Genomic DNA, 15,757 nt, shown 5'->3' with positions numbered 1-15,757 from the left:
AATCAAACAATCCTGTCAAAAAGTGGGCAAATAACATGAATAGAAATTTTTCAAAAGAAGATATAAGAATGGCTAACAAACATATGAAAAAATGCTCAACATCCCTAATCATCAGCGAAATGCAAATCAAAACCACAATGAGATACCACTTAACTCTGGTGAGAATGGCCTTTATCAAAAAATCCCAAAACAACACATGTTGGCATGGATGCGGAGAGACAGGAACACTCATACACTGCTTATGGGAATGCAAACTAGTGCAACCCCTGTGGAAAGCATTATGGAGATACCTTACACAGATTCAAGTAGACCTACCAATCGATCCAGCAATCCCATTATTGGGCATATACCCAGAAGAACAAAAGTCATTCTATAACAAAGACACCTGTACCCAAATGTTTATAGCAGCACAATTCACAATCGCAAAGATGTGGAAACAACCCAAGTGCCCATCAATCCACGAATGGATTAGTAAACTGTGGTATATGTATACCATGGAGTATTACTCAGCTATAAGAAATAACGATGATACGACATCTCTTTGGTTCTCCTGGCGAGAGTTGGAACCCATTATATTAAGTGAGGTATCCAAAGAATGGAAAAACAAGCATCACATGTACTCACCAGAAAACTGATTTCCCTGATCATCACCTAAATGCACATCGGGGAAGGATACCAATTGGATATCAGACTGAGACGGGGGATAGGGGTAGGGGATGGATGCATGCCTACATGATGAGTGTGTTGCGCACCGTCTGGGGAATGGTCATGCTTGAAGGTGCTGACTCAGGGAGGTGGGGGGGGGTGGAGGTATGACTACATGGTGTGTGCCAGGCGCACTGTCTGGAGAATGGACATGCCTGAGGCTCTGACTCAGGGGGATGGGCGAGACACGGACAATGTATATAACCTGAGGTTTTGTACCCCTATGAAGAGCTGAAATTAAAAAAAAAAAAAAAAAGATCAATAAAAAAATTTTAAAAACACACACACACACACACACACAAAGAGTTTAGAATGGAGACAGACAGACAACAAACAGGTCAAGCAATTAAAGGAACAAGATAATTTCAGACAGTGATAAAGGCTGTGAAGACAATGATACTACAACACTGGTTGAGTGTTAACTATGGACTCTGTTGTAAGAGTATTTTAAGTTTTAATTCATTTAATCCTCACTACAACCTATAAGGTAGCTAGTATTATTAGTCTCATTTTATAAAAGACAAAAACTGAAACACAGGTTAAATATCTTTGCCTAAATCACACAGCTAATAAGTGGACAAAGCCAGTGTTCAATCGTAGGGAAGTCTGTCTCCAGGGCCTGTGCTCATAATCTCTAAACATGCTCTACTGTTTTACCACACCATGGTTTTATTATTATGGTCTTATAATAATACAGAGTTAGGAAGTAGAAGGTGCTGAGTGGGAAGGCTGCTTTAGAATGAATGATCAGGAAAGGCCTCTCTGCACCTAACAACTGAAGGAGACAGCCACATAAAGATCTGCAAGCAGAATATTCCAAGTGGATGAAACAAATCCAGCGTGTTTTAGAAACAGAAGGCTGCCAGTAGAGCTGGAGCAGGATAAACTGGAGGAGTGAGAATGAGATGAAGTGGAAGAGGCAACTGTGGAGTAGCCAGTAAAAAGTCTGAATTTTATTTTAGGAAAACACTGGATAGTTTTAGGCAAGAGATTTAAATAATCTGATTTATATTTTATAAAAAGACAATTTTGGGTATGGTGAAAATGAATTGGGTAGGAAAAGGAGGGACAGAGTAGAAGCAGGGAAATTTGGATCCAGAAGTCTGTTTCCAGAGCTAAGTTCTTAATCCCTGTGCTTTGTGGTAAATTTAAGGTACAGAATCTCTGGTAAGGGTACAAAATAGATAGATAGATGGGAACATGAACCTGCAGGTCAGGAAAGAAGGTGACATCAAAGATTAAGATTTTATTTTTAATCTCTGACATATAGCTAAGCAATTATTAAAGCCACGAGATAACTGATTTTTAATTTGGTTTCTGATGACTGAAGAAAACACAAATACAGCAAAAAAGGAAGAAAGCCCAGGTCATAATCTGTGAAGTCTATTCTTTCCTTTTCAGAGCCCTTCTTTTCAAATTCTAGTAACAGGAAATACTGCTTTCTGCCCAGAGTATCTAGAACCTTTATCTACCCCCAAAAGGAGCTAAGGCATGGGTGAAGATTGGTCCATAATGACAAGCCTTCGGGTTGCTGTGCAGTTAAATGAGCTGCACGCAGGGAGACATTATCAAACCCATAGATCTCACTAAAGATACAATGACAGAACACATAACATCCCTGCATACTTATTTATAGAAAGAAAAGCCATTAATCCAATTATAACCAAGTTTGATAAAATAACCAAGTTATAATCCAAGTATAACCAAATTTGACAAAAATGAGTTTTGTACATGAAGCTTTGTATTCCATATTATTAAGGTGAGTTAGTAGCTGAGGGCAAGAACTGCTCTGCTAATGCAAAATAGCTGGCAACATGGCACAATCTCTGCCTAGAGTGGGTAGAGTGAAAAAATGGCACAACTGAACAAAGAGACGTGGGACAGAAGGCAGGGAATTTTCAAATGCTTTGTAAGTTAATTCTTCACACTTCTTCAAGTTAAAAAATCACTAAGAAACTCCTAACTCCATTAAGGACAAATACATTCACATTTCCTGGCACGGTTTAGGATTAGTTATTGAAGTCAGGGGAATTTAGGAATACAAGAAATCCAGTACTAAAGTGTTCCCTTCAGCTTCTTCCCTTTCTTGATGTTGTTTACCACATGGAGGTGTGGCACACTTCACATTCCCCACTAAATACTCAGACTGAAAATAGGCCTTTCTGCTTTGACCAGAGGGTGGTAGATGTAGTGGAGTTATGCTAACCAGTTTATGTGTAGGGTGATACTGGCCACAATAGAGTGAAAATTACATAGAGGACTTTTGCTGTGATGAATTTGAGAAGGAAGCTACTGTGTACTGAACAGTAACATAATGGGTGGCTACTACTGAAGAAAAATCACTGGAGGCGAAGGGACCATTCCTAACAGCGCAAGCAGTTCCCCCCACTCAAAATGCCTTTCTCCTCTCTGAAATCTCCATCCTTCAAAGCTGGACTCAAGTCCTGACTTTTTGATAAAGACTTTCCTTATCACCTCCACCCACTTGCCATTCTCTGAACCCATACTGCAGTCTCTGTTATTTGGCTTAGTGTTTGTTTAGTATTTAATTGTTTCATGTATTTTCATCTCTTGCCTTCATTAACTACGAATTTCCTGGAGGCAGGGACCATGCTTTGCTGCTTTTAATTTTTTATTCTAAAAAACTTTCAGCATTCACAGAAGTATAGAGAACAGTATAATAAACCCCATTTATTCATCACTCACATTCCATAATTATCAAGAGTTTTGCCTTATTGGCCTTGTACGTATATTCTCTTGCTAAAGTATTCTGTAGTCTATATTTTAGTATACATTTCTAAAATAAAATATGGTACAACAGCTTGAATGTTTGTGTCCCCCCAGAATTTTTATGTTGAAACCCATTCCCCAATGTGATAGTATTAGGAGGCAGGGCCTTTGGAGGTGATGGTATTTAGAGGTAGAGCCTTTGGGGACCTGTAAGTCATAAAGTTGAAGTCCTCATGAATAGGATTGGTACCCTTAAAAAGATGTACCAGAGAGCTCTTTTGCCCTTTCTGCCATGCAGAACAAAGCAAAAAGATGACGGGATGACAGTCTACGAACCATGAAGTGGGCCCTGATCAGACCTGCTGGCACCCTGATCTTGAACTTCCCAGCCTCCAAAACTGTGAGAAATAAATTTTTGTTGCTTATAAGCTACTCAGTTTATGGTGTATTCTTATAGTAGCCCAAAGGACTAAGATAAATGGGTGTTTTCTTAAGTAACAATGATACCTAAACAAAATCAACAATAATTCCTTGGTATCATCTAAATACATACTTCATATTCAAATTTACCGAATTGCCTCAAAAATGTCTTTTGACAGTTTGTTACTAATCAGCATGGTAAACAAGATCCACGTACTGCATTTGATTATTATGTCTCTTAGTTCTCTTTTATTGTAAAGCAGCACCCCACTCTATGCCAATGATGTGATGAGAAACCCAGTAATTTTTCCTGTTGAGTGTACTACAGTCTGGATTTGTCTGTATTCTTCCCTATAGTCTTAGGTACTATGTTTTTTATTCATTTAGTCAACAAACATGTATTAGGGGCAGGATATGAGCCAGAATTCTATAAAAGCCACAAAAGTGGCCACAAAAGTGAATACAACTAGAGCCCTGGCTTAAACAGAAGAAAGTTATAACAAAATTACGCAAAATATTAATTATTAACAGTTGTGAGATATGCTAAGGGAAAGTACAGGTAATAAAATAAATTATGGCAAGGGAATCTACCCTACTTTAGGGGTCAGAGGGAGTATTTATTTTATATAGTTCAAAGCACCTAATACAGTGTTAAGTAAGAAAAAATTCAGTATTTCTGGGTTGGCAGGTAGAGTAAGTTTTCTTCAGATAGTAGTCTTGCAAACTAAAGGACATATCACCACCCCTTTGGCTCTGAAGATCAAATTTGATTGTCTCAGGAGTCCAAGTTAGGGGAAACTGCAGGGGCAAATAAACAAGTGGGTTTCCTCCAGTGAAATATAATACATCAATTTAGAAGAGAAAGAATAATTCAGGAAATGGCTACATGATAAGGCCAAAGAAGAAAGACTGCATTTTCTGGACCACCAGTTTAGATATTAAAATAATGAATTTTTGACAAGGAACAGAATGTACATTACTGAAGCCTAGAAGAACATGCTTAGTAGGTTATCTGCCACACTGCTCAAGAGGGCTTTTAAGTTAAAGCTGAGAAAGGATGTCCAGGTACACTTTAAGATTGGATATAATGGAGGGTAAAAGAACAGAAAAACTGTAGGCAATCAATGATAAGCCAGACCTTGATTTTAAAAGATTACTGCACTATTTTTAAAAGATTATAAAACATATTACTTTTTATATAATACTAGCTACATGAGACCAATGTAAATGTTTGAGTCCCCCTTCTTTGCACCAGATTTTAGTCTAGTTTTGGGGGAGTAGCATGATATTTGTTTGGACATCCATTCTGCAATGGATTGAACTGTGCTCCTCCCCCTCAAATTCATATTTTGAAGCCCAATGTGACTGTATTAGGAGATAAGGTCTTTGGGAGGTAATTAAGGTTAAATTAGGTCATGAGATGGGGCCCCAATCCAAAAGGATTAGTGTCCTTATAAAAAGAGGTAGAGAGACCAGAGCACAATCTCTCTCCCTACCATGTGAGGACATAACAAGAATGTGATGGCCTGCAAAGCAGGAAGAGAACCCACATTAGAACCTGACCCTACTGAACCTTGATGGACTTCTATGCTCCATAACTGTGGGAAAATAAATGTTGTTTAAGCCACCCAGTCTATGATATTTTGTTATGCAGTCCAAGCTAATACACCTTCCTAATTTTTACCCCTCCTTAGTTCTGCTCAATTTGTAGGCTACATCAGAGACGAAGGCCAAGTGTATAAAAAATATACACCTTGATAGGTAACCAAATTGACAAAAGAAAAATAATTAGTCAAGGTATTTCCTAAACTGAGGGAATAAAATCGAATGGGTGATTTTTATTTGCTTGCATTTATTTGTAAAAGCTTGAAATTTCTTATTCTTTTCCATACAAATAGGAGCTCTCCTAGGGTGAACCAGATCTAGGTATTTTCAGCTGTGGTCAGCTTCTCTCTGACTCCCACTAGGGTTTGGTGATGCAGAGTAAACAGGGCTATAAATCAAATGCAATGCATTTAATACCTCAATGCATTGCAAATTGATCTAGAATAGGGGTCAGCTCAAATCGTTTTTCAAGTGAAATTGTTCCCTTCCCCTGAAGGGAAGCGACGGAAGTTAAAGATGGCAAATCCTAAAGTCATATTGGATTCAGATGTGTGGCTGCTTGTTTGCGAGTAGAGAGAGGCCAGGTTTCCTCAGGTGAGATTCTTCAGTACCTTATCCGGTTGGAGCCATGGATATTTAAAAACACACATCCTTGTGGCTGGCATTAAATTTGAAATCTGGTGGGCAACTTTTCAAGAAATAAAAGCTACAAACAAAATAGCTCTAGTTCCATTCAGCATGCTGTGGGAAATGGCTAATGGACAAGCATTACTATGACTGGCAAGGCGAACTGCCAATACATGATGGGAGTAGAGATTCAAACCACCACATGACAGCAACACTTCCTAAGCTTATTTGACTAATTTGTCAAAGTAGAACATTATCTAAAGTGAAAGAAAAACAGGGTTGGAGAGTACAAGGGAAGGAACTACTTAAAAGTAAAAGCTATAGTTCTTTTCCTATTGGTTAGTTATCTCTGTCTCGAGTAATTATGGTTTACTTCTACCATTTCCTGATACCATGCTTGGTTTTACCAAGGGCAATAATTCCTCCTTTTCAAATGACAAGCAGAGAGCGATTTTTGGTAGGATAAAATTTCCATTGTTCTCTTACTCCTGCATTGTCCTTTTCCATTAGAAAGAAATAAAATCCAGTGGTTGGATGGAAACAAAGCTTGGAGTTCTGATGTGCTATCCCTCAGAGAGGCTATATGACCTTGGGGGCCCTATTGTCTTCTCATTTGTCTCTTCTTTTCCTAGAAAAAAAACCTCATGTGCTGTCTGACATCTTTTCTTAAATCCTAACTCTTAAATCCCAACTCTTTCCATTTTAAACAAACTAACTGCTAAGTGGGCCAATAATTGCAAGCTCTTATTTTCTGGAATGGGATGGAAACTATTCTATAAGGGAAGAATAAATTTACTTAATTGTATACTTTCAAATTAGTCCAAAATTCAATGAACAATGCCCTAAATTCTATTTCAGATAGGCTTTTCAGTGTACTGGTTAAGAGCACAGAGACACTGGGGCTGGACTACCTGACTTCAAATGCTATTTCTACCACTTACTAGCTGAGCAAGTTTAGATAAATTAATTTCATCTTTTATGCTTCCATTTTCTCATCTATAAATAGAGAATAATAATAGCTCTTCATTACATGTTGTTGTATCTGGCAAAGAGAAAGCACTATATGAATGTCAATTATTACTAATATTATTATCTCAGAAAATAGCTAAAGGACATTATCTTAATCTCACTACTATTTGTTAGTACTGTTAAACAGTTATATGTAAAGCCAAGTGAATGCTCGCCTATCTTAGGTCACATAAAACAATCTTCTTGTTAATCAGATAAGGAAAAAGGGTACGAATGAAATCCTTTCTTCAAAATTAGCCTTAACCAAGCTAAGATTTTACCAATAACACAAAGCATACACTTGACTTTTAGAGGCAAGATATTCTACTTAAACCTACATGCTTACATGAAAATAATCAAATAGAAAACACATTATCACAGCAGTCTAGTCTAACATATTGACATAACCTGAAATATTACTCTGTGAGCAAAACACATACTTCTGTGGTGATCTGTTATCAACTTCAGCCTTCAGTCGTAAATTCTCCCTCACTAGGCCACCATTTTCCAATTTCAATTTTTTATTTGCCTTAAAAAAAAAAAAAAAGAATTGAAAACAATTAAGCACAAGCCAAAACAAAAGTGTCTTGTAAAAATCAGGACATGAGTCATCTGTATTTTTTAGAGTGAAAATATCCAAAAACTGAATACTAGAACATGGCTGTCAGAAAATTAAAATTACCACCAGGAATGACTTCTGAAACTATGAAAACAACTAAGCATTTTTAATCCATATTTCACAAAGCACTTTGCAAGTCTCCTATCCAGGGAAATAAATGAAGCTATGTTAGCTCAGAGTCATTAAGGAATCACACCAATGGTAAATATGTTTTTCTTTTTTCTTTTTTTCACATAACTGAATACTCTAAGCAAGGTAACACTGTATCACATACAAGTATTTGCAAACTAATGATGAAGAGTTAATTCTTGAGTTATGAAATTGATTTCTTGGTTGCTATTTAAAAATTTTTTTTCCAGTGGTAACAAATCCAATATGATTAAGCTACTTGATTTTTTTCTTCAAAAAGGCTCTCCTAATCCCCTGGCTTACAACCTCTGGGTCCTCAAAATTGAGTCAATATTTTCTAATAAATTTCATGGATTCTCCCTTGATTAAAAACCAATCTGCTAAGTATGATTTTCTTTCTTGAATTGTATGACACCTAAAAATTACCTAACAAGACACTAGTTGCTAGAAAATCTAGAGGCTCAATATTGATTTTGGACAGCCTAAAAAGTAGTATGCTTAAATTTTAGAGTCTTCTTAAAAGCTACTTTCTTTAGATCCCTGGTCATTGCATTTATGTATTCCAAAGAAAAATAAGACTGTAGACTAGAAACCAACCTCACTTACGTGTCAAGGGAAATTCTTTGACTAGAATATTTATATTCAATGTGAACTGGTCAGAAGAACTACTGTCGACAAAATAGGTTTTAACCAAGAAGCTTTAAAAACATAGTTCAAAAATTTGACCAATGCTTTTGACTAATTTTAGAACTTCTGACTACATTACTTGCCCAGTCACATACAAAAGCACCATAACAATCATAAGAGAAGTAGGGTAAAGGACATTCTTTTGGACATAAAGCCTAACTCCCTTACTTAGACTCATTCAGGTTCCTTTGGGGCTCCAAGCATTTGCTAATCTTCATGGTTGCACACCAACCAGGATTGTGGAGGGTTAATTCTCTAAGTGACTGATAAACACCATTACTGCCTCTCTGAAGACATAAGTAAAGCCATTTACTTCCTCATACATGCAGACAATGAATTAAGCTCTCAAGCATAGCACAATAAGGAGAGGCACTTAGTGAATGTTTTTTGATGACGAGGACAAGCTTAAATTAGAAACTCATTTGATTTCCCTTCCCCATTCCTGCCCTCCACTACTGTACTTCTCTGTGTTTCAAGGTCTCTCACCAGTCCTGTGGCTCTCTAATACCTCTTATTATGGGTTTGCTAGTTCCTCAACTATCAGAGGTATTTTCAAGTTCAGGAAGGTTAGGTGAGTAAAGATTACAAAGGGCAGAGTTCTGCCTACTTGTTGCACCTAAAAGAGTAATAAAGACTTCAACTGACTATTCTGCATTCCCAATACTGATTCGATAATGATACTGGTCTCATAATGGTTCAAAACTCATCTAGTCCAGGAAACATCAAAAAAGAAAAAGGTCCATTTCATTCATGCTAAGGGGTCCTTTAAACTTTTGTACTCCTACATTTGATTTATAGTATGTTATTATCTTGCACTTCACTTTTGAGTTTTGTCTCTGCAGTCCATGTGTTTTCATTCATTTATGCCCCGGTTTATAGCCTATTATCTAATACCATCACTAGACATCCAAAATTGGCTTATTAAATATCCTAAATAATTCTGAAGTCTCAGGGGTACCTTTGGGTATTGGATTTAACATGTCACCATTAAAAGAGCAAAGAAAAACTAACTGTGCTTTATGTACTCTTCTTTTACATAACATTCCTTAAACCACCCTTATCAGCCCAGAGTAGTCTCTACACAGAGCCTCAGGCTCTAAGTATTTATTGCCAAAAATTTAAATGAAATTTAATAACTATAAAGGAAATTATATAGAGCTTACCAATGCTCAAGCAGAGGCAGGGAAGTTAAAGGGGGCATGGCAGATTGATAAAAACTAACTTCCCAGCTGGCATTCCTTTTAGTGTCCTCTTGTCTTCTAACAAAGCAATAGGCTAATGTTGGACATCAATAGCTAAAGAAACTACACATTTCCCTGGACCTTGTAACAAACTCAGTGCAATTATGTCTGTAGTTTCTTTTTTCTCTGAAGGCAGTAAGTTCTCTTCTTCCTCTCATCTTGGCTTTTTCCGTGCCCAAACAGCATTTATTTTATATGTGGATGATGGCTTACACCTAAGTTGCAGATGATTTTCTGTTACTTGACTAACCTCCCTGAAGATGAGAACCAATATGCAGTGGTACTTCTTTAAAATATCATATGGAGCTCATTAATGATTTCAGGAGGCAGGATTTAGTAATTCAGCACAGGAATAGTATTTTAAGGGAATGCAGATAGGTTGAATAGAACAAAACCATCTCCAATAGGACGCCACTGTGGATAAACTCGAAGTCAAGCTAAAGGCTTGTCACTTGGGTCAAGAGAGCGCTATAGCAATTGATTGTAACGTCTAGTGCTGATGACATGGATCTTATCTCCCTTCCTAAATTGGAAAATCCTAAAAGTTTGCCTTTTTCACCTATGCCCTCTATCTTGTTAAACAGATGGAAGAATAATTGAAAAAAAAAAATGAACTAGCCTCATAAGTCACAATATTCTTTTGCATGGAGTAGTCTAAAGCTGCTCATTGCTCTTTTGCAATTAGTTATTAACCCTTTAATTATCTATTTACAATCTTAAAAATCAAAGAATGGTAGTGCTAGAAAAGATATGGTCAAAACTTTTCCTTTTATAAGTAGGAAAATGGGTATGTGTGTGTTTTTATGCACACAGGGCAGTTACTGACATAAGCTTTAAAAAACTAAGGCAAACCACAAAGAGGGGGAAATAAAAACACATCTTTTAAATTGATGTTACTCTTCTAGAAGAAGATGCAATCTCATATACAAGCACTAGAGTCTCCAATTATAGTCACAAATGGAACCATCTGATATTTCTTGGCAGCTAATGATATTTAATGAGAAAAGGTTTTCTTATTGCATATAAATGCTCATCCAGAGATTCTATCCTTCCCTCACAAATCATCTGATGATGAGATAAGATATTATGGCTATTTATATTTATTTTTGAAGGTGCTCAAAATATTATAGAATTTTTAAAACAACCATAATAGATTTTTTTAAAACCCAACTTACCTCCTTTAACTTATCCACATCATCTTTCACTTTTTCATAGATTTCATTAGCTGTTCTGAGTTTTTTCTTCCACTCTGCTACAGTTTCTGGGTCAATTTTACTTGAATTATCTGCAACTGGATGTTTGTCTTCATTTTGGTTGCCCTGCATCAAGGTTAAAGGATCCAGAATAGTCTTGATCTGTGACTCCAAGCTGAGATTTTTACTCTTAAGCTCTTCTACTTCTTTCTGCAAACAATCTATTTCGTCCTAAAAAAGCATTGCACAGTTATGAGGCAGACAGAGACATGAAACACATACACATGCTAAACTGAAGCCAATGTGTTTTTGAATTTTATATGCAAAATTCTGTAGATACAAAGATTCTTTTTGCATTAGAACCATTTTGTAAAGAGAAAGTCACATACAGTTTAAATTCTCAAAATGTAGTCTGATAAAAATTAGCATTTATGCTGCTTTCATTTGAATAGTTGTAGTTTTAAAAAAATGCCAAATCTTTGATTCTATTTAAGAAAACATCTTAGAAAACAAGAAAAGTCACATGAATTCCAACAGGGAAGTAGATTCTATTTCAGAAGCAAAATTTGAGGCACATTAATTGCTTTACTGAGTAGAACTAAGAAGTACAGTAATCCCTCAATATGACAGGGATTTGGTTCAGGACCCCAGTGGATACAAAAATCCAAGGATGCTCAAGTCCCTGATATAAAATGGTATAGTACTGTATTTACATATAACCTACACACATCTTCCCACATACTTTAAATCATTTCCAGATTACTTATAATACCTAATATTAATACGATGTAAATTCTATGTAGACAGTTGTTATACTGCATTTTTTATTTGCATTATTTTTATTTTTCTCAAAAATTTTCAATCTGAGGTTGGTGAATCCAAGGATAAGGAACTTGCGCATATGGAGAGTTGAATGGACACAGTTGCCATTTATTCATTTATAATAGGTACGTCACCTTACTGAGGCTGTTAAAAATTCTGTTGTTAGAAAACAAACTCCAAGTAGCTCAATATGCCAGTGATCTTCCAAAGGATTAATCTGATTAGTATCTAAGTGTGACAAATATTCATTAAGTATGTTTAAGAGTACATTTTAGAATTAAATACAACACAGTACTATTTACAATTTTAAGTTATAATACATTTCAAGTTAAATAGCATTATATAATTTAAAAATCACTGTATTAGCTTGAATATACTAATAAACAATTAAAAACACAGTGTTTATATATTTATATATGTGGAAAACACACATAGGAATGAACATTTATTCAATCATTTATGTTTCACTGCATTTTGAAAATTTTTTGAGGCAGCTGAAGTAGTTTCCATGTATATAGTTTAACTTAAAGATATTCTGAGTCAAAAGAGAAGATCAATAATATCTCCCCATTAGTCAACATAAAATGACAACTGGGCTTAATGTGTACTATTCAAAAGTATATGTATTCTATTAGCATAAATTTATTTGGAAAAATCCCATCACCATGGCAAATCGGTCTGCTCATTCACCTTTAGGCAATAATTAGGAAATAGTATATTTTACACTAAAATCTCTGTCCTGGTAGTTGACACAAAGTATAGTATTTACTTTGCCAGAATTGATCAGGCTTATAATCACCAGTAAATTTACAGGCAAAAACAAATTACGAATGCAGGGGTCAGAATGACTTTCACAAAAGGGTTTCCTTTATCTCCCAACTTCTTGAGGGAGCATACATATCTGTAGAGGTACAAATTTTAAATTGGAAACAAAAAAAAAAAAAAGGAAATGCTTCCACCTGTTCCTTTTCTCTAGAATCCTATTCCCTTCTTCCCTGGTACTTGAAGTAGCTCAGTTTTACCTTGAATTCACTGCTGATATTTCAATTATTGTTTACCTCATATTCTTTGTGGAGTAACTCAAGTCTAGTTTTCCGAAGGTGCTTCCTGACTGTATGGCTTAGCATAGGTTCACTTTCACTTGTTCCTCCTACAGGAAAGAAAAAATCCTAATTTTTCATTCTGATTTGGGCAGAATGAAAATGAACCTTTTTCTTACTGTTTTATAAAGTTTCCCAGCTTAACATCTACCCTTTCCCTTATATACACACTTGGGGCTGCAATCTAGGCCTTTTCTCTATCCTAATTCTGAGAAAAGATAAGTATCAAATAACTCCATAAGAAATACCCTCAGTAAAATATCATATTTTATTTACTTCCTTGTGTATCTTATTATAGCAAACTTAATGGAGGAAAAGGCTATATATTATCACATTTGAACTACTACAAAGTCTGAAAACTATTGTTAAACAATGATAAAATCAATTATATTTATATTTAACCAGCACATTATAAAATATATATTTCATGTACGTATGCATATATAAATAATTATAACTGAGGTATTTGAGCATGCCTGGTTACTGGTAACACAATTGAAAAGATTAATGTTTCTTTTTCCTGAATCTAACAACCCAGTTACAATGGCTAAGGAGTCATAGCATTAATTGTATGCCATGACTTGTTACAAATACACTCAAAATGAATTCTTCCTGAGAGCTCTTTACTTATGCTGTGGCTATCCTCTTTGTACTTCCTAGCATCGTAAGTAATAGCAAAGGCATTTTACAGATGTTCTTTTTCAGGACATTCTATCCAAATGCAAGGGAGGATGAACTACTTTATTTGAGAGAAGTTAAGAGACATCATTTCGATATGAGTGAAAGCAGGAAAAGGGATGTGAAGAAATGCTGGGGGAAAATATTCAAATTATTTTACCATATGGTTCAAGAAAGACCCGACTCCTTGGTGAAGTTCAAAAAACTAGAACTAGAGACAGAGAGGTTAACCCTGTAGCATGTAACACAGCACAGAATTAGCACTCTACCAGAATTCACCCAGGTTCTCAAGAAAGAAATCTTGGAACCAACTTTGATTCCTCCTTTGATCTCTTATTTCTGAAGTCCCACTAGTTCTTTTGCTCTCTAGCATATAACTTCCTCTCCACTTTCTTTGTAAAAATCTTAAGTCCATTTTCCCTAATTTTGGACTATGACAAATGACTTCTTAAGTTTCCTGAAAGATGTTTCCTATGCTTGGCTAATTATGGACTCACTTTCAATTTTTCCTAAAGCAAAAACAAATAAAAATCATTTTAATTTTTATAATCTAAAAGAAATAACTTATATAAGCACAATAAAAGCTAAACACTAAAAAGGCTCTTTAAAGGCTTTCTTTATCAGAGATCCTCCAGTTCAAGTTTTATCCCCTCTTTTATCCACATTAGTGTGACAATGAATGTTTTACTTACCCTTAATCCAGACTCACATGCTCCCTTACTTGGGCAAGATCATCTTACTTGACCTATTCACATCCTGTCTTACCCCTACAGTCCCACCTACATACTACTACCCGAGTAATATTCCTAAAGCACATTTTGGATCATAGCACCCCCTTGCGCAAAACCATCATGCCCACTTCACCCTTCTTCTTACCCATAGAGAAAATCCCTCATTTAGTTGTCATTTACAGTTCTCTACACTAAAGTCTCAACTTACCTTCTTAGTCTTGGCATAGTAATCAGACCCAAACTAAACTACTGATCATTTCTATTAATAAAAAACCTGCTCTGTGTTTTCCTATGTCTAAACCTCAGTTCATGCTATTCTCCCTGAAGGAAATGTCCTCCCTGATCTTTACAAGTTGAAATTTTACCCATCCTTAAATGTCCATCTTAAAGACCACCTACTTCATGAAGCCCTTCTCAATGTTCCTAGCTGACCTTTCTTGTCTCAACTTTCAGGGCATTTTTTTGGTGCTTACCATCTGCTCCTTTTATTTCTGGTCCACATGCAGTCCCTACTAAAATCCATGAAGAGCTAACGGTTATTTCTCATAGCATCTCTCAGAGTGTCTCATGCCTCTCAGTTGTTCCACATATACATTATACAAATTACTCATCCACCTACTGTGATGTTGGCTAAAGAACATCATTGAAAACAGTCTATTTCAGTATTCTCCAAAATATACATTATTTGGAAATTGTTTCAGACCTATTCCTATGTGTGTATAAAATAAGCCCTTACCAATAATCTCTTTGCAGGGATTTTCAGGAGTGATGGGGACTCTGCAAGCTGGACACTGGCTATTATTCTTCAACCACAAATCAATACAAATTGAACAAAATACATGGTTGTTGATGCATACGACAGGCTGGCGTACCTTTGAAAAAAGAAACATTACTTTTAGTACAGGGCAACAGTCATAACTAGAATGCCAAATGGTTTAGTTTAGAACAAACAAATTGCTTTTTTAGAGTACTAGAGTACAGCACAGCAGCTGTTTGAGAGAGAATATGTAAGACTTCTAAAAACACTACTTCTGTTGACCATATTGTGTCTTATATATGTATAACAAAGATATTATCTGAGATAGTTGGTCATGGAGACTGAAACTTCTGACATATTATGAAATGTTTTATTTTGTGCCTAACCACTCTCATGCTAAAAAGAAAATTCTTTTTGTTCCACTAAGGCTGGGACAATTTTTCTCTATTTTAGAATTATGGAATAGCAGGATTAGAAGGCTTTTTAAAGATCATTTAGCACAATCATACATCTGGTGCTTGAATCTTTTCCTCAATCCATTCCACTCTATTACAGGATAACAGCAACCAACTATTAAGCATTGACATCTTAGTAGACATTCCCAAAAATCAGCCATGAAAACTAAAACAAACAACCCAAAAAGCATGAGCCTTACTCTCAAGTGGTTTATGATCTAAACAGAAAACAATGCCGACATAAATATCA

The 15,757-nt window shown here is 35.8% G+C and overlaps 1 protein-coding gene across 3 annotated transcripts in view; it reads right to left on the bottom strand.

The window, feature by feature from the left end:
• OBI1 (ORC ubiquitin ligase 1) overlaps positions 1 to 15,757 on the bottom strand; it is a 38,571-nt gene that overhangs the window by 12,125 nt on the left and 10,689 nt on the right. The window contains exons 2-5 of one of the 3 annotated variants that reach the window (XM_045566831.1): positions 15,032 to 15,167; positions 12,845 to 12,936; positions 10,947 to 11,195; positions 7,536 to 7,624 (exon numbers count right to left, since the gene is read on the bottom strand). In XM_045566831.1, coding sequence (XP_045422787.1) covers positions 7,536 to 7,624; positions 10,947 to 11,195; positions 12,845 to 12,936; positions 15,032 to 15,167 — 566 coding nt within the window. Of the gene's footprint in view, positions 1 to 7,535; positions 7,625 to 10,946; positions 12,015 to 12,844; positions 12,937 to 15,031; positions 15,168 to 15,757 lie in introns of those variants that run through there. The other 2 variants (XM_045566833.1, XM_045566832.1) reach the window with 2 other exon arrangements.

This window comes from Lemur catta, chromosome 13, assembly GCF_020740605.2.
Source record: "Lemur catta isolate mLemCat1 chromosome 13, mLemCat1.pri, whole genome shotgun sequence".
Lineage (NCBI taxonomy): Eukaryota > Metazoa > Chordata > Mammalia > Primates > Lemuridae > Lemur > Lemur catta.
Note: the sequence above shows the minus strand (reverse complement) of the source record. Positions and strands in the feature narration are given on the sequence as shown.